The sequence below is a fragment of the Colletotrichum abscissum genome (assembly GCF_030869225.1).
Source record: "Colletotrichum abscissum strain IMI 504890 chromosome Unknown Scaffold_8.1, whole genome shotgun sequence".
NCBI classification, from domain to species: domain Eukaryota; kingdom Fungi; phylum Ascomycota; class Sordariomycetes; order Glomerellales; family Glomerellaceae; genus Colletotrichum; species Colletotrichum abscissum.
Genome location: NW_026850525.1, coordinates 695,828 through 711,831, shown reverse-complemented (window position 1 = coordinate 711,831; position 16,004 = coordinate 695,828). Strand labels below are relative to the sequence as shown.

The following is a 16,004-nucleotide window of genomic DNA, read 5'->3' as shown; positions in this document are numbered from 1 at the left end:
GAAGGCAACGGACGCTGGGTGTTCGGTGATGATGCGTTTGCATGCACTTGCACCGCAAAAGGCCAGCCGGAGCTTAAGCTCAGCCAGAGGTCGGGTGTTGCTTGCTTCTCTTTTCGCCTCAACTATCTTGATAAGCTGCTGCCGGTCAATAGGATGCGCAGCGATATAGAAGATCCCCGAGAATAGCCACAGAGTGCAATTCATTTCTAACCGCACCCGCTGCTGCTACTGCTGGTACTAAGGTGAATAGTGGTCTTGGGTCTTTGGTTCTTCATGCTATTGCACTATTGGTCAGTCATCTGTGTATCTCGTTGTTTATCAGATACTCTGGCGAGTTTGCCCAGACTTTGGGTCCGTTAACCATATTTTTCTGTCCTTCCTTCTTCGGACTCCTCGAAATCTCCAGTCCAGGTCCTTTTCCCAGATGCCGAGTAAGCGAGGCTCCGCGTCTTCCCTTGGCTCTGGCGATCCCCGAGCTGATGATGACATTTCGACGATGCATTCTGCTCGACGGGCCTAAATTCGCCGATAGATATCTGACATACCCGCCGCGCTATCCCGTGACCTGTCTTGAATCGCCAACTTCCACTGAACGAATGCTATAGGTGTTATTCGTGTCCGTACGTAGAGTCAGCATTGATGAAGCCGTAGTTCCTGATCAACAGCCCACTTCAAAAGGTCCCCCTGGCCCCATCGATCGGCTGTCCGCCTTGCCTGGCCTGCTCTTTCTCCATGTTTCGTCCTTATTGTCCCCCCCTGGCCCGACCTTTGTGGCCAAAGGGGCATCCATCCCATGCTGAGCCTGTCCGTGGCCAGCATGGGACCGTGGTGGCTTGACTCTTTGGACGAACCCACCAGCAAAACTTTACTTGACAACTTGACATATCAGTCGTAAATGAATAAGAGCCATTTTCGTAAATTGCGTACGAGCTGAGTGTGTAATCCCGCTTGCCCTTTTTCTGCGCAGGGGAAATGCGCGAGGGAAAAAGTTTCCTAGAATAACTATCCGTTCCTGGGAAACAAATCAACCGCAAAAAGCTGTGCACCGCCAGGAACGAGCCCTGCCGTCTATCGTCGGCGGCCCGTCACTTAGTCAGTTGACGAGGGTGCGGATAGTGATTCGATATTAATATGCGCTCATCGCCTCATTAAAAGTCATGATTTGTTTGCTTCCTTTTTTCTCTGCCCAAGAGATCCGTACATACTTTTTCTTGTCTAATTGTTTGCGAGTATACGGTGTACCACGGTCAATTAGCAATAGCCGCAATTTGTCATTATCTCGAACTCATCTCGTTTGACTGCAAAAGTCCTGTGTCACTCCTAACCTTATCATGTCGTGAACCCAAACTCAGCCTTGCTTTTCTCGCTTGCTCTGCCCACAGACACCGCACACTCCAAAGTCGCCGGGATTAAGATACTCGCTTTCCTGGCACGCGGCGCCCTCGCAGCGCCAGGCGTTCGGTACGCTTGCCGGGTCCAGCACGTGGGAGCAGACGGCGCACGTTATCGACAGGGCAGAGTTGGCAAACGAGCAGACTCCACAGATGGACCCGGTCTCACTCTCTCGTCCATCTTCGGCCGTTGTCGCTGCGGCCGCAGCTCTATTAGACTTTGACGCTGTCATCGTCGCTGACTCCGTTGCCGTTGCCGTCACCCTCTGTCTCTCGGCCGATGGCGACGCCGCGGATGGTGCGCTGGGCGGCGAGATCGGATGACGGGTTGCTATTGACCGGGGGTCGTCTCGCGCTTCTCTCTTGATTGTGGGGGTTGCACTCGCGATATCTAAAATTGGCGCCTCCTGATCGTCATCCGGCTCCTCCTTGACCTTGACTCGCGAAGGAACTTCTTGCTCTGGTCTCCGGATCGTCGGTGCTTCCTTGTGTGATGACTCTGCTACTCGATTCGGCGGCGGCACACTTGAAGCTTCAGCTTCGTCCACGGGCTCGCGCTTGAACTTGAGATGCGTCTGTCGCCATTGCTTCACCGACGCCTGTAACTCTTGTAGCTCGTTCTGGGCATCCTGGTCATCGGAGTTCTCGTCTTCGCAGACCTTGATCATGCCCCTGCCTTTGCCGTCCTTGATCACCATACCATCGATGTCGACAGCGTCTTCGTTCTTGATATCCGCCGGATCGTCCTCGTACTCGCTTTCGCCGCTATCCTCATCCTTAACCTCGTTTTTGATGTCTTCTTCGGGCTCCTTTTTCGGCTGGTCGAATCGTGCGAGCGCCGCCGCGGCTCGCAGTTCACGTCCACGAGCACTCCCAGCCACGCGAGGTTTCGCTAGCGTGCGCTTGCCGCCTTCCAACTTGACCTTTGTCTCCTCATCAGCGCCCAGAGCGGTGCCGTTGGCACCAAACTTCTTGAGGATTCGGCGCTCCTTTTGCTCCTGGTAGGAAAGCTTTGGCTTGATCTTCCTCTTGCGTCCACGGGAGCGATATGTGCCGCCACACAGGTGCTCCGGAAGCGGTTCAGAAGGAAGCGCGACGTTGTGTTGGAATTGTCCCGTCCCCAGCAGGGCACCACGACCCCAGATGCCTTCGCCAGAGTACCCTCGCTGCCAAAGCCCTCGCATCTGCTCGGCGTAATTGTTTCTGACTGCCCAGAATGCTCTAGAATGATTCATTTGCTTGCAGTGTGCCAGCCTTTGTCCCGTCAGCTATGGATCATCGGGGACACTGCAGCAAACTTACTCGTGCATCATCACCATCTGAACGTACTCAAATGGTAGCCATCGTCCTGATTGCGACTTGAGCACTAGTTGAATAATTTCACCGGCGTTGAAATTCCTGCCCACGAACTCTCTGTTGAACTCATACTGCTCTAGAGACATCACCGAAAGGTGGTGCTCTTTCATGATCGGTACTAAATCTGATCAGCCAGACCCATCTCTATAGCAAGAAGAGCCACTTACAACATTGTGCGGCGATCCTTTCGAGAAAATCTTGGGCGATCTTTTCATCGCGGCCTTTCAGAGGCTTGATGAAGATGATCCGGTCGTTTGGTTGCGAACGTTTCGCATTCAGCCGCTGGATGCCGATCGGCATACTGGCACTGACAAGGATTCGGGACTGAAATGCCAAAGGTAAAAGCCGTGGAATCGTTTGCTTTCTTGACCAATCTTTCCGTAAAGTTTCAAGTCTTTGCTGGGTATCAATGATATCTGGAGTGGAATATTCGATGGGAAGAAGTGATGCGTCTAAGACTGGACCAGGACGTGACGAGGGGCAAAAGACGGCAGAGCGGGAGTGACGCGCAGTCACGTGCCCCACTTTCCCAGCATTCGGTGACATATTTCTCGCCGCCTTCCAGGCTCCAAAGAGATGGCTGCCTACCTGATTTACACAAGATCAAGTTAGGGTAAAGTTTTTGCCATGAGAAATTGGCATATTCAGCGTTTTTATGTCCCAATACTATTTGCATCTTTCTGCTGAAGTGATCATCGTCTTCTGGCGCCACCGGCGGCAGCAGCATCGCCTCTCTCCGCAAGAGATACAACCTCACTAATACCAGCAGCCTCCTGCTCCTCCTCCAACGCCGTGATCTCCTCTCTGCAATCCCACCACTTCTCCTCACTGAGCTCAAAGGCCTTGGCCTTGATCTCCTTGATGGCGAGCGTCTCCGGCTGGATGTTCTTCCAGCGAAGGTTGGTCATGAGAATCTCCTGCCACTCGTTCGTGGTGCGCACGAAGAAGTCACGTCTTGTCTCGAAGGGCTGTTATGTGTAAGTTAGCATGGTTGCAATTCCGAAGATAGGCGCTGGTAAGGCTTACTCTTGGGTGCGGGAGACCGTCATCGACGGTTTCGGTCGCCTCGGTATCGTCATCCTCTGTCGCGCTCGTAGGAGCAGTCGAGGAGGTTGCGTTGGTCGTTTCGGAACCGGCAACAGAGGCCTCATCACTCTGCTTCTTCTTGCGCTTGCTCGGCGTGTAGAATGGCTTCTTGTCCTCCTCTTCCATCTCGATGTCGCCTTCTTCATCCTCCTCATCGTCATCATCTTCATCGTCATCTTCATCGTCATCATCGTCTTCGTCCTCGGACTCCTGAAATGCTATTAGTGAAAAGACCCCGTCTCCAAAAGTTCTCTGACTTACGATCCAGTCATCGACAGGCCTGTTGAAAATTTCTTTACACCCGTCCATTTTGCCAAGATCCACTGCGTACAAGTCGTCAAACGTGAACTCGCGGTCCTTAGCCTCGAAAGTGCCGCCATAGATGTAGAGCACATCATCCTGCACAGCCAACTGAGCATTAAACCGTTGGTGCGGCAGCTCCATCGTGATCGGCATTTCTCTCATAGGGGTTGCGTCCTCATCGGGCTCCTCCTCCTTCTTCTCAATTTCCATGTCGTCGGCATCCTCCAAAGACTTGCCAGTCTCCAAGGCAGCCAGCTGACGAAGGAGTTCCTCCTCTCGATCCTGGGCACGAGCACGACGGCCTCCACGCTGCTCAGACGGGTTGGCCTTCTTTTGCTGACGGGCCTTGCGAAGGGCAAGCGGGAAGAAGCGGTTCCTCTCAATGTTCCACGCAAAAAGCTCTCGGAAGAACTCGCTGTCCATGCCCTCTTCGCTATCCTCAACATCGTGCACGCCTCCAAAAAGGATTCCACGACCCTTGTGCCATGCCATGGTGGCGCCTGCGCGCTTGGGGCTGGGAGCATTGGCAGGCTTCTTGCGCCGTTCCCAGCGAACGACTGGAGGCGCTGTCGGGGGCGATCCGTCAGGCGGCAAAGACATCCTCAGGAAGAAACAGTCATCGTGAACCATTGGCTTCAAGATGTTCTTCTGTCCTTGGCTTGAACCCCTGGCCTGCTTGTTGGCCGCTACGGTAGCCTTCACTCTTGAATAACCTCCATAGAGAACAGCACCTTGCTCGTGAGGAAGAAACGTGAAAGAAGACCGGGCATCAGGCTTCAACTGTGCAGGGGGCAGAGTCGGGCTGTGCCAGGAGAAGTTTTGGGTATCAAAGATCCACACATCGGCAAGATACTTGGTCTGGTTTGAGGTATCCTGGAAGCCACCAAATAAGATGATAAACTGCTTCCAGTATGTCATGCGGTGACCACTCCTGGCGGGGGGCGTCTTGCCCTTGCACTCAATCTTTGTCCATTCTCTCGTGGCAGGCTCCAACCGCCAGAAGTCTGAGTAGTGATGGAACGTTCCTTGCTTTGGCGACGAGAACTCTCCGCCGAACAAGTAGACATGATTGGGGTTTGAGGCCCTCGTCCACGCGTGTCCAGAGCGCGGCAAGGGTGCGTTCGGGGACGTCACGCACCTCCACTCATCACGGTTGATGTAGTAGATGTGCAGGTCGTTGAAAAAGTGAGCGAGCGAGCCATTGAAGTACTCGCCACCAAAGAGCAGCAAGTTGTTGCTGTCACAGGGCGAGGCCATAATGGTGGAAGCAGAACGGGCCTTGGGAGGTCCCTCGCACACGGTCTCCGTGACTTTGAGGAATTGCTCCTGCTGCTTCTTGTACTCCTCAAGCACTTGCTCGAGGTCAACATCCTCGGCATCGCTCCCCTCAAGTTTTGCAGTCTTGGTCTTTGCCTTCTTCTCGCCCTTGTTGGCCTGCTTCTGCTTCTTTGCAGCCTACTCCATATCAAAGTTAGGCACAGTGTCTCTGCTTGCTCTTGGGAGCCCTTGAAGACGAGGCAGTGGAACACGTACTAGCTTAGCTGCCTTCTCGTCACTTTTCCCCTTCTTAGCCTTGGCCATTGTGAAAGACTTGGGTAGAGGGCCGTGAGACGTGCGGACAGATCAGTTCAGATATTGATGTTTGTGACGTCGGCGGGGTGAATGGTGGGATGATGATGGTGGGGTTCACTTCCTTGGGGAAAATTTGAGTCCAGTCATGGAGGGGCAATTTGCATTGGTCGATACAGTCATCATCTCTCCGCATCTACTGTGCCTTTGCGCATTTTGGGCGCAATGAACAGTGCGGATTGATATATCGAGCCTGCAAGTAATCGAAGCCACAGGTCCGGGTTCGACGCCATGAGGTCAATTGATCATTCACAATGATTCTCTTACAACAGAAGACCGATCCATGCATGTTGAATCTTGATGCGGCATGCACGTTGCCGGCTCAGTCGTAGGTTTAAATGTCGCGTGCTTCCCCTGCCGTTCACCCGATCCCTCGACAATTGACTTGGCACGGGCCGGAAGCTGACTGGTCGCTGTCTCTTTGGAGTCTCTGCCCTTCAAGATGGCATTGACAGCTGGTGATTTTCACATGTTTGGGCTGGTCCAGCCCCACTGAGGCTTTTCGCCAGTGTTGAGGATGGCAAAGGAGCTCTGGCCAAGGTCCCAGGGAGGCGTCCGTGAGCATGCGAGGTACCTCGTCGCGTTTGCTTCCTTCCGTGCTTCCTTATCCCATAGCTTTGTCTTAGTTAGGTAGGCAAGTCTCAGACCAACAGCTCAACGACGCTATGTTCGAGACAGTCGCGTCGATCGTTTCCGAGCATCTAATGCAAGCCCATGAAGCCTTGTTGTATCTTCCGTGAAAGGTGAATCGTTTCTATGACGGCCTCCAACTCTCATGAATTGAATGGAAACCGCGCCAGTCAATCGGGATCCGATTCTCGTAAGAAGAATAAGGCCATTCTTAAAGCTTGATAATCACATGCAAATTAGGGATTGGGTGGTGATGAGAAGAAGGGATGGAGCCTGACCAGGGTGCTTATCGACATATCGTGGGTTGTGCATATCTCGCATATTATGTATGTTTATGCACAATTTATGCACAAAAGACAGCTTCTTCTGTGCTCAGGGGGGCTGTCGTAGACTGCAGCCGCTTGCCGGTATGCGGACGGGATCCAATCCGTAACGTCATCGTCATTGGCGGCAGCTCCGGGGTGCTAGCTGCTGATGCTCCCACGCACACCCACGTCCCTCTCTCTCATCCGCACCCAGCGTAATGCACCCAACCTGCCCTCGTTTCGCAACATCAGGCTAGCTGCCACCAAACAACCTTTCCGCTCTCCCTTTGTGCATTCCTTCGCCCGCTCCCTCATAGACTTCGGACCCTGTGCGCCAAAAAGTTTCCGATCATCTCTGCTCAAACCACCGCCCTTACTGAATCAAGCCGTGGGTCTACGATTAGCAAAGGAGGTCTCCTCCGAGCTCCCAGCCTACGCCCACGCCGCACGCCTGTCCGAGGTCCGGCCCTGCCGCCATCCGACGCCGACGCAACCATGTCTAACTTTGGGGACGGGACCAAGGTGGCTGTCATTTCAGGTAAGAGACAACCTGCTTTATAAACGCCTTTGGTCTCCGCATCTTCTCTTTGTACACGTTCCCACCGAGAGCTGGACCTGGGTTGCCGATATCGACAGACGAGCCGCCATCATTCAACATCCGCCATCATGCCTCGCAAGAAGGGTTCCGCAGCTCGTTCCAAGTCGCCAACCAAGAGGCAACCTGTCAAGAAATTCAGCAACCCTCAGCTCGCGTCGCAGGCAGCTGAGTCTGGGAACAGCAAGATTAACGTTGTAGCAGAAGCTCCAGAGCTTGGGCCACCAGTGTCCTCAACCAACGACAAGCAGGCTCCTGATGATACCGAGAGACCTGTCGCTGAGAGAAAGGAGTCCAGTCACGAGTACAGCGCCACTGTAAGTCAAAATGGATTGAATAAGCTGCTGTGCCATCTTATTGATCATGCTCTCTCCAACAGGGCCTAGACGATTCCCCGAAAAGCCCAAGCAGAGGCCATCGACGATCCCCATCCTCGGCGAGAAGCAACGGCAGTAAGGCCGAGGAGAACGACAGCAATGGCAATGCTATTGACCCTGAAAAGAGCTTTGGTAGCGAGGGCACCGCCGATGAGACTCTCGTCGATGGATTTGATGTTGACAGATCAGAGTCAACAAGCATTAAGGGAATGAGCGACGACAACTACCCACGCCTCACTCTCGCAGCACAAGGCCGAAGGAACAGCCATCGCTTCGGATTGAAGGCTGCAGGCATCCGCTTCGCACCTCTTCAGGTCCCCTTTCAGCGCCGTCTCCAGACCGGAGCCGTTCTGTTTCACGGCCTATCCATTCTGACCTTCGTCTCAATCTTCTTTTTCCTTGCGGCAATCCCTTTTACCTGGCCACTCTTGGTCCCTTACCTCATTCACCTGTCACTCTCTGGCGTTGCCTCCAATGGCAACTTGAAGCTACGGTCGGAATGGCTACGATCGCTTCCCATTTGGAAATTCTTCGCTGATTACTATCCTGCTGAGCTCCACAAGACTCACGATCTTCCACCGACAAGGAAGTACATTTTCGGCTACCACCCTCATGGAATCATCTCACACGGTGCTTTCGCGGCATTTGCAACCAATGCCCTCGGATTCGCCCAGAAGTTCCCCGGGATCACCAACTCATTGTTGACACTCGACAACAACTTCCGAATCCCCTTTTACCGCGACTACATCCTGTTCATGGGCGTTCGATCTGTGTCTAAGGAGTCGATCTGGAACACGTTGAGCAAGGGCGGCGCCAATGGCGAGGGAATGGGACGTGCAGTCACCATTGTTGTGGGTGGTGCCAGGGAGTCACTCGAGGCTCAGCCCGGGACTCTCAGACTGATCCTGAAGGGACGTAAGGGCTTTATCAAAATGGCGCTGCGGACCGGAGCTGACCTCGTGCCCGTCCTGGGTTTTGGCGAGAATGACCTCTACGACCAACTCAGCCCGAAAACCCATCCTTGGGTGCACAACTTCCAGATGTTTGTGCTTCGCGTCTTTAAGTTTACTCTCCCTGCTCTTCATGGTCGGGGAATTCTTAACTACGATGTTGGTATGATGCCGTACCGCAGACCGCTCAACATTGTGGTTGGCAAGCCTATCAAGGTCACCACGTCACCCACAGCACAGCCTACCCAGGAAGATATTGACCGGCTGCATGACCTGTACATGACCGAACTTCAGAAGATTTGGGATACTTACAAAGACCAGTTCGTACCTGAGCGCAAGGCCGAGCTTCAGTTCATTGCTTGAAGTAGCATAGCACAGCTGCGAGCAGCAGTATATCCTTTTTCTTGCAACTTTTCTATGAGTTTGGTACTCCGTTCTTGTCTTACTCACGTCAAAATACGGTAGCGGCGGTTGAATTTGGCGCCTGGAGGGTATTCGGGTTGAAAAGGGGTAAGCAAAGTACACTAAACATCGGAATGGCTAGGTGCAGTTTTAGCAAACACTACGGTATTCAATTGAAAGTCTGATTAAATTCATACTGGTTCTAATTTAATATACTGGGACGATGGAAATGTTCGTGGATGACCTCGGTCAAACTGGGAGATTTCATTCAAGTAAGGCAAAGCGTCGAGTACAGAGAACAGCAGCCAGGTCGAGCACAGACTCTACCCGTACAGCTGCATTACCTTGTTACCTACTTAATTGCTCATCAAAGTCACCTGACATCGCGCATGTATGACGCGGATCTCGACGCGTGCCAATCACTGGCCCGCCGACGACGAGTCTTTGCTTTTTTGGAAGACCCGATTCCTACTTCTCCATCTGCCCCTCTTTCTTTCAATCTCTCGAGAATTGGTCCTTCTAGACATCTTGTTGCGAAGATCATTCACCTCAGCGCGAATTGAGAAGAAGAGAAACCAAAAAAATGCCTCCCCGCACCTCTGCACGCAGAAAGGCGCAAGCAGTCGTCGAGACCAAGGTCGAAGAGACGACCACCACGAAGACGAACGGCGCTAAGACCACAACAGTCGCTGCAACGAAGACGAAAACCGTAGCCGCCGCCAAGAAAGCACCAGCAAAGCGCAAGGTGTCCTCAGAAGACGAACACGAGGCCTGCGGAAGCTGCGCTGAAGAAGAGGAAGAGAAGCCCGCGAAAAAGAGAAAGACCACAGTAGCGAAGGGCAAGGCGAAGAAGGAGGACGATATGCCATTGACAGACAGGACAGCAGTGTCTTCGCTGAAGAGAGCGATGTACATTGGTGCCCACGTCAGCGGCGCTGGCGGTCAGTATTCGCGACGCCTCCTTATCCTCAATCCTTTGCGCTGATAGTTTTACCACAGGTGTGCAAAACTCGATCCAGAATGCCGTCAATATCGGTGCCAATGCTTTTGCCCTCTTCCTCAAGTCGCAAAGGAAGTGGGAGAGTCCTCCCCTGGCAGCCGATGCCAGAGACCAATTTGTATCCCTCGCAAAGGAAAATAATTACGATGCCGCCGCACACATCCTTCCCCACGGCTCATACCTCGTCAACCTCGCCCAAGCGGATGCCGATAAGGCGAAGCAGGCATACACGAGCTTCATAGATGACCTTCAGCGGTGCGAGCAGTTGGGCATAAAGCTGTACAACTTCCACCCGGGCAACACTGGAGGGGAGGCTCGCGAGGAGGCGTGCGGGCGCATCGCGGCGCAGCTCAACACCGCGCACAAGGCGACGAAGAAAGTGATTACAGTGTTGGAGAACATGGCAGGCACTGGCAATGTCATTGGTACAAAGTTTGAGGACTTGAGGCAAATCATTGACAAGGTCGAGGACAAGGAGCGAGTCGGTGTGTGCATTGACACTTGCCATGCCTTTGCGGCAGGATACGACCTGCGGACGCCGGAAAAGTTCCATGAGACGATGAAGGAGTTTGACGAAGTCGTTGGTAATAAGTACCTCAAGGCGTTCCACCGTAAGTCTCAACTACCCTGGTCCAGATCACTCGGTACTGTAAGAACGTCATTACTGACACCACAAAGTCAACGACAGCAAGGCACCCTTCGCCTCCCACCGCGACCTCCACGCCAACATCGGCACAGGCTTCCTCGGTCTCCGCGCCTTTCACAGCCTCGTCAACCACGAGCCCTTCCAGAATCTCCCCATGGTCCTTGAGACGCCCATCGACCGCAAGGACGCAAACGGTAAGACCGTCGAGGACAAGAAGGTCTGGGCGGACGAGATCAAGCTCCTGGAGAGCATGATCGGCATGGACGCCGAGAGCGACGAGTTCAAGGCGCTCGAGGTGGAGCTGCAGAAGAGGGGCGCAGGCGAAAGGGACAAGATACAGGATCAGGTCGACCGCAAGGCTGAAAAGGATGCCAAGAAGGGGACCAAAGGGGCCAAGGGGGCCGCGAAGAAGGGCGCGGCGGCTGGGAAGGGTAGGAAGAAGAAGGTCGAGACTGACGATGAGAGCGAGTAAGAGGACTGGACTGGGTTCGATGTCTGGATTGTGTATTAATATGTATCTTATTACCTTATGAGCGACTGGATGCTTGGCGTGTAAAATCCAATTATAAGCCCGGAACAATAGCTAAGAGGCAATCTAGCCACAATGCCTTATTCCATGGCCCTGGGATCTATGTACAGTCTGTTCGAGGCATCTAAGAAGTTCTGCAATCAGGCGGGCTCGTCGACCTCGGCCTCGTGATGTAACCTGTCCTACCCATCTCCCGTCTGATGAATCAGGCACCACACACTTGACCTATCCATGGAAACCTCAGGCTTGAGGAAGCCTTTTCATCCGATCACGACAACATGCCTATATAGGTCCCCCAAACTCCATTCCAGTCACCAGCCAGCAGGCGCCCGTCTAGGGCGACGGGTCAGGTCAAACTGGCTGGGTGGTGGAGTGGTTAATGGTCGACATCAATTATCTACGCTAACCAGCCTACTCGACGACAGGCTCAGCGCATACAAGAGTACCCGAATTCGAATCCCAGCATGAGCACCAAGAGATGTAGCCCCCAGTTCAGCACCGGGGGGTGAACTCTTTTTTTGGTTTGTTTGTGTACATAACATGTATTAGATAGACGCTATTGTGATAGGATTCTTTTACGACCCGAGTCTAGGAGAACAGAAAGGCAAAAAAGAGACCGCACCAGTGGTATATAAGTAGTTCGACGTAAACAATCTCCTTCCTCCTGTAGAGAGCCCGGAACGCCCACCTGCCGCTCCCCTCCGTCCAATCTTACGCAAGATAGGCATGTCAATACTCTTCCTCATCTCCTGCCCTTGGCAAAAGCCTCGACCTTACCGACAAGACTCTTCAACCCAACACCCCTTTCGCAGTTACCCTCCAACCATGCCTCCATCTTCTCCCTGACGCTACGCATGCTCTTGAGGACTGGCATGCGAGCGCCCTCCTCCGCGGCGACAAATGACCCCGGGTTAAGCAACAAATCGAAACACTCCGACCAGATCTCCGTCTGCCAGTACCGCTTGAGGCTCTCGCGGACGCGGTACTTGCGCCCGCCTGCCCCGATCCCGCCCTGGTCACAGCGAACCGTGTCAATGTACTTGCCAAACAGCAGGCAGTGGACAATGCCCGCGAGGCCGTGGTAATCAATCTGCCACGTCCACGGCCGACCCTCGCGCATCTCGGCACAGTCTTGCGCGCTCGTCTTCCAGTCCGCGATGAAACCCACGTCGGGCGCAAAGTTGCGCATGTCGATGCCGCGACCGAAATCAATGAGGGTCACGCCCCGCGCGTCCCAGCCGCCTGCGCCGGTAGCGCTATATTGCGTTGATAGAGGCTGGTCGTTGCCGCCGTGGTCGAGACGGAGGAGGCAGTTATCGACTTTGAGGTCGCCATGGAGGACGCCGTGGGCATGTAGGGCCTCGACGGTGCGGAACAGTTCAACGGTGAAGAACATGGCCAGCTGCTCGTCCATGACGGCAGACGGCTCGGCGCGGAAGAAGTTGACAACGTCGAGGACGCTGCCGTGGGGGTGATAGGGAAGGAAGAGGAAGCCCTCATCCTGGTAGAGGTGGAACTCATGGGCGTAAGAAACAGAGGCGGCTGCGCGGTGCCGAGGACCCAGGCGCGTGTGGGCAAGACGCATCATATGGAACTCCCAGGGCGTTGGAGGAAGTTCCATCTTGAGTGCTTCCAGAGGGCTCCGATGGTTGACGGCAAATGCGCCCTTGCCCATGGCCACGACCCCGTTCTCGTCCTCGTCTTCTTGGTCTGCGTCCGGGTTCTCAACCAGATATACCGGGGCAAAAGCGCCTGCACCGAGCTCTTTCCTGATGGTATATTCTGTCGCAATGTCGGGGAACTCGATTGTGACCATGGCACAAGCATTGCTAACTCTGTCTCCACCCTTGGCTGCCTTCGTCATGGCCTTAGCGAATTTGCGGATCTCATTGCCTTTTTCGTACTTCTCGTGGCTATGGTCGTAGAATCCAGGGTATGAGTTAAGAGAAGGATGCATATTGGCGAGGATCTCATTCCTCACGGCTTCATCTACTGGGTTGCATTGCAACTCCTTGATGATCGGTCCCTTGGGAGGTGCTGGCTTTGGCGGAGCAGACTTTGCCTTGCCGAGGAGTGGCTGGGCAATCTTGATAGGTCGAACTTCGCTCAGGACTTCCCTCAATGGGCTGCTACCCGGCTCTTCCATGTCAGAGTCCTCCTCATGGATAGTGGACTCATATTCCTCACGTGACGGAGTCTCGTACCTCGCCTTCCGTTCTGTAAACGCAAGAGAAGATTCGGTTCTCTCCGTAATCGGAGTCATGAAGGGGAGACGGTTATTGGCCATCTCGACCGGATCCCTAAACGGTCGTGTCCTGGGCTCATAATCCTCTGGGGGTATCGGAACGAAAATCGTCTTCGTTCTTGGCGGGTAATCCTCATCACCTTCCTCCTCTTCTTCGGCCTCCTGCTCATCGCCTGATTCTCTGCCATCCTGGGAGGCAGTCTGCTCATCTGGTAGAGGACCGGTACGCTCAGCGTAGTCCGGATTCATCAAGTCGGAAGCTTGGGTATCGTCTACACCGGCTTGGGTCGCGTCCTCGTCAAGAACAGGGACGTGCTTGCGCGTGGAGAAGTCAGACCATTCACTGATACTCTTGACATCCGAGCCATCTTCGTCAGCTTCTTCGACGGCGTTGTCGTTTTCAATCAGGCGAGTAGTCATGGTGTTCTCAACCTCAGTGTAGTCGCCATCTGTCTCGTAGTCGTCGTCCTCGTCGCTATCTTCCTCTTCGTCTTCTTCCTCCTCTTCCTCATCATCCAGAGGATTAGACTGAATGGGTTGGTTGAAAATCTCGTAGATCTCATCCGTAGCAGCACGAGTATGGAGCGTCATCGTTGGCTCAGCCGTGTTCCTCTTCTTCAGCTTCGGCCTAGACGGTGAGTCTAGATTTGCTTTGACTATCAAAATGTCAGCTTGAACACGACATAACTTGTGGAAATGGAAGCCGCTTACTGATTTGAGTCTCGTTCACCTCCATCGTCTTCTTTTTCTTGCTCTTGCCCCCCTTTTTCTTGACTATGGCTCCGTTCTCATCCATAACTACGGTTTCTGTGTGAACAACCATCTTCTCCCGTACTAAATGGCTGAGATCGTCAACCAAGGAAGGCTCAACGCTCATCATCTCGGAAGGGATCTCTTCAGTTAGTGATACGTCGTCCCAGGAGACATCCAGCCAGCCTCGGTTCATGGCCCAAACTTCCTCAAAACCAAGCTCTGAGCCAGGTTCTTCGGGAGTGGGATAGAGGGCCTCGAGGCTAACAAAAATGCGCTCCTTCTTCCCGCTTACGGGGTTCACTACTGTTTGATTCTTTGATGGCACGAGTGTAATATGGGACTTGGACATTTGCGCTCGTGATGATCGTGATTGGGCTTTGGGTTGCACTTTTGCTTGCAACTGAGACTGAATTACATGAAACGCCATAAAGCCAAATATTAGTCCTATAATCATCAACATCCAGGCATTGGGAAGTTCAAGTAAATTGGTGCTTACCGTATCCTTGAAGATAGCCATCTTCGGAGCAGTGCTCTTCTTCCCGCCAGCCTTCAATGTCTCCCCTGCCCACGGCTTGGGCTCCATTACGTTCTCCTTCTTCCGGTCGCCCAGGGAGCCGATTGAATCCCATCCCTTCGAGCTTGGTCCACGCGACGACAACGCAGGAGGCGCGGAGTCGGCATCCGAGAAGATGGACATCTTAGCCTTGCCAGGCTTCGCCGCCGTTGTGCTCACGCCCTGGCTGGGTCGAGGGGCCTGGGGGTCCGCAGCTACAGCGGCCGCAGCGCGGGCGGCAGCAAAGGGGTCAATCTTTGCAGCCAAAGCGGGCCGCACGGTGGGAAGTGCTGGCGATGAGGGCTCGTTGTCGGCCTCAGGCTGGTGGGCAAGTCTCTCCTCGAACTCCTTGAACTTGCGAATCAGGCGCTGTACTGGTCTTGCCTCGCGCTCGATGCCGAGCTTGTACACCTCCTCTGCTTGACTCCATCTGCCAGCGCCCTCGAGCCAGGCGGCGTATTCTTCGTAGAAAAGGGCAAGTGACTCTCCGATGCTGTGTCGCGACAGGAAGAGGAAGGTTTCTCGCGGCGAGTCGGCGAAGAATTGGATGTACAGAATCCAGATCTTGAGGTATCTGGGATCGTTCTTGTATTGTGATGAACCAATGAAGGTCTTAGTTGCGCGCTCGAGGAGCGTGTGAAGCTGAGATTGTGGTGTTGCTTGCGCCGAGGGGTATGCGTCCAGGGTCCATCGCACGTAACGGTCGTAAATGTCTAGAGGATCGTCCGACTCGGAGATGTTTTGGAGTTCCTCTTCGTACTCGATTCGAATGCAATCGTTGACATTTTTGGTGTCTGAGGGTGTCGGTGTGTTCAGCTTCTGCAGAGGCGAGGGCGAGAACAGCTGAGCCAGCTTTTTGGCGGAGCGACCACTGGGCAGCGCCTGGATGTTTTCTTTCTGTGCTTCAATAACGTCGAAGTTGATGAGATCGTCGGAGACTGCCATGGTTAGTATCGTCGCGGCAAGTTGCCGTCGCGTCTCCGAGTGATGTGGTGCTGGAGTACTGCGTCTAGGTTGTCGATGTTCAAGTTCGAAATGGGGCAGCGTTAGAAAAGGATGCCCAGTGTTGTGGTGTTGATTATTGATAACGATAACAGATCGGCCATGTGGGTCGTGTGGCGCGTTGCTGAGACAACGGTGGGCTTCACTTCGCTTATGTAATCGCTTGCTCTTCACCGAGCTCGGTGTGCCCTCATCGTCAGTTATCCAAACGGTACTTACCAGATTAGGAAGTAGCAGTACTCCTCCATTTAT

General features: G+C 53.7%; 5 protein-coding genes across 5 annotated transcripts; 2 read left to right on the top strand and 3 right to left on the bottom strand.

Moving 5' to 3' along the window:
• Window positions 1-1,348: 1,348 nt before the first annotated feature.
• Window positions 1,349-3,047, bottom strand: CABS01_04236 (WLM domain-containing protein; the record flags this gene model as incomplete). Its single annotated transcript, XM_060537607.1, has 3 exons — window positions 1,349-2,645; window positions 2,721-2,865; window positions 2,915-3,047. The coding sequence occupies 3 exons, from the start codon at window positions 3,045-3,047 to the stop codon at window positions 1,349-1,351; spliced, it is 1,575 nt and encodes a 524-aa protein (XP_060390452.1).
• A 392-nt stretch (window positions 3,048-3,439) lies between these two features.
• Window positions 3,440-5,717, bottom strand: CABS01_04235 (kelch domain-containing protein; the record flags this gene model as incomplete). The annotated part of the gene is made up of 4 exons (XM_060537606.1): window positions 3,440-3,715; window positions 3,774-4,043; window positions 4,095-5,591; window positions 5,670-5,717. 4 exons carry the CDS (start codon window positions 5,715-5,717, stop codon window positions 3,440-3,442), a joined length of 2,091 nt encoding a protein of 696 aa, XP_060390451.1.
• A 1,649-nt stretch (window positions 5,718-7,366) lies between these two features.
• On the top strand, window positions 7,367-8,985 carry CABS01_04234 (diacylglycerol acyltransferase; the record flags this gene model as incomplete). Its single annotated transcript, XM_060537605.1, has 2 exons — window positions 7,367-7,612; window positions 7,675-8,985. The coding sequence occupies 2 exons, from the start codon at window positions 7,367-7,369 to the stop codon at window positions 8,983-8,985; spliced, it is 1,557 nt and encodes a 518-aa protein (XP_060390450.1).
• A 622-nt stretch (window positions 8,986-9,607) lies between these two features.
• Window positions 9,608-11,142, top strand: CABS01_04233 (apurinic endonuclease; the record flags this gene model as incomplete). The annotated part of the gene is made up of 3 exons (XM_060537604.1): window positions 9,608-9,965; window positions 10,024-10,635; window positions 10,703-11,142. 3 exons carry the CDS (start codon window positions 9,608-9,610, stop codon window positions 11,140-11,142), a joined length of 1,410 nt encoding a protein of 469 aa, XP_060390449.1.
• A 799-nt stretch (window positions 11,143-11,941) lies between these two features.
• Window positions 11,942-15,695, bottom strand: CABS01_04232 (uncharacterized protein; the record flags this gene model as incomplete). Its single annotated transcript, XM_060537603.1, has 3 exons — window positions 11,942-14,100; window positions 14,156-14,603; window positions 14,694-15,695. 3 exons carry the CDS (start codon window positions 15,693-15,695, stop codon window positions 11,942-11,944), a joined length of 3,609 nt encoding a protein of 1,202 aa, XP_060390448.1.
• Window positions 15,696-16,004: the final 309 nt, after the last annotated feature.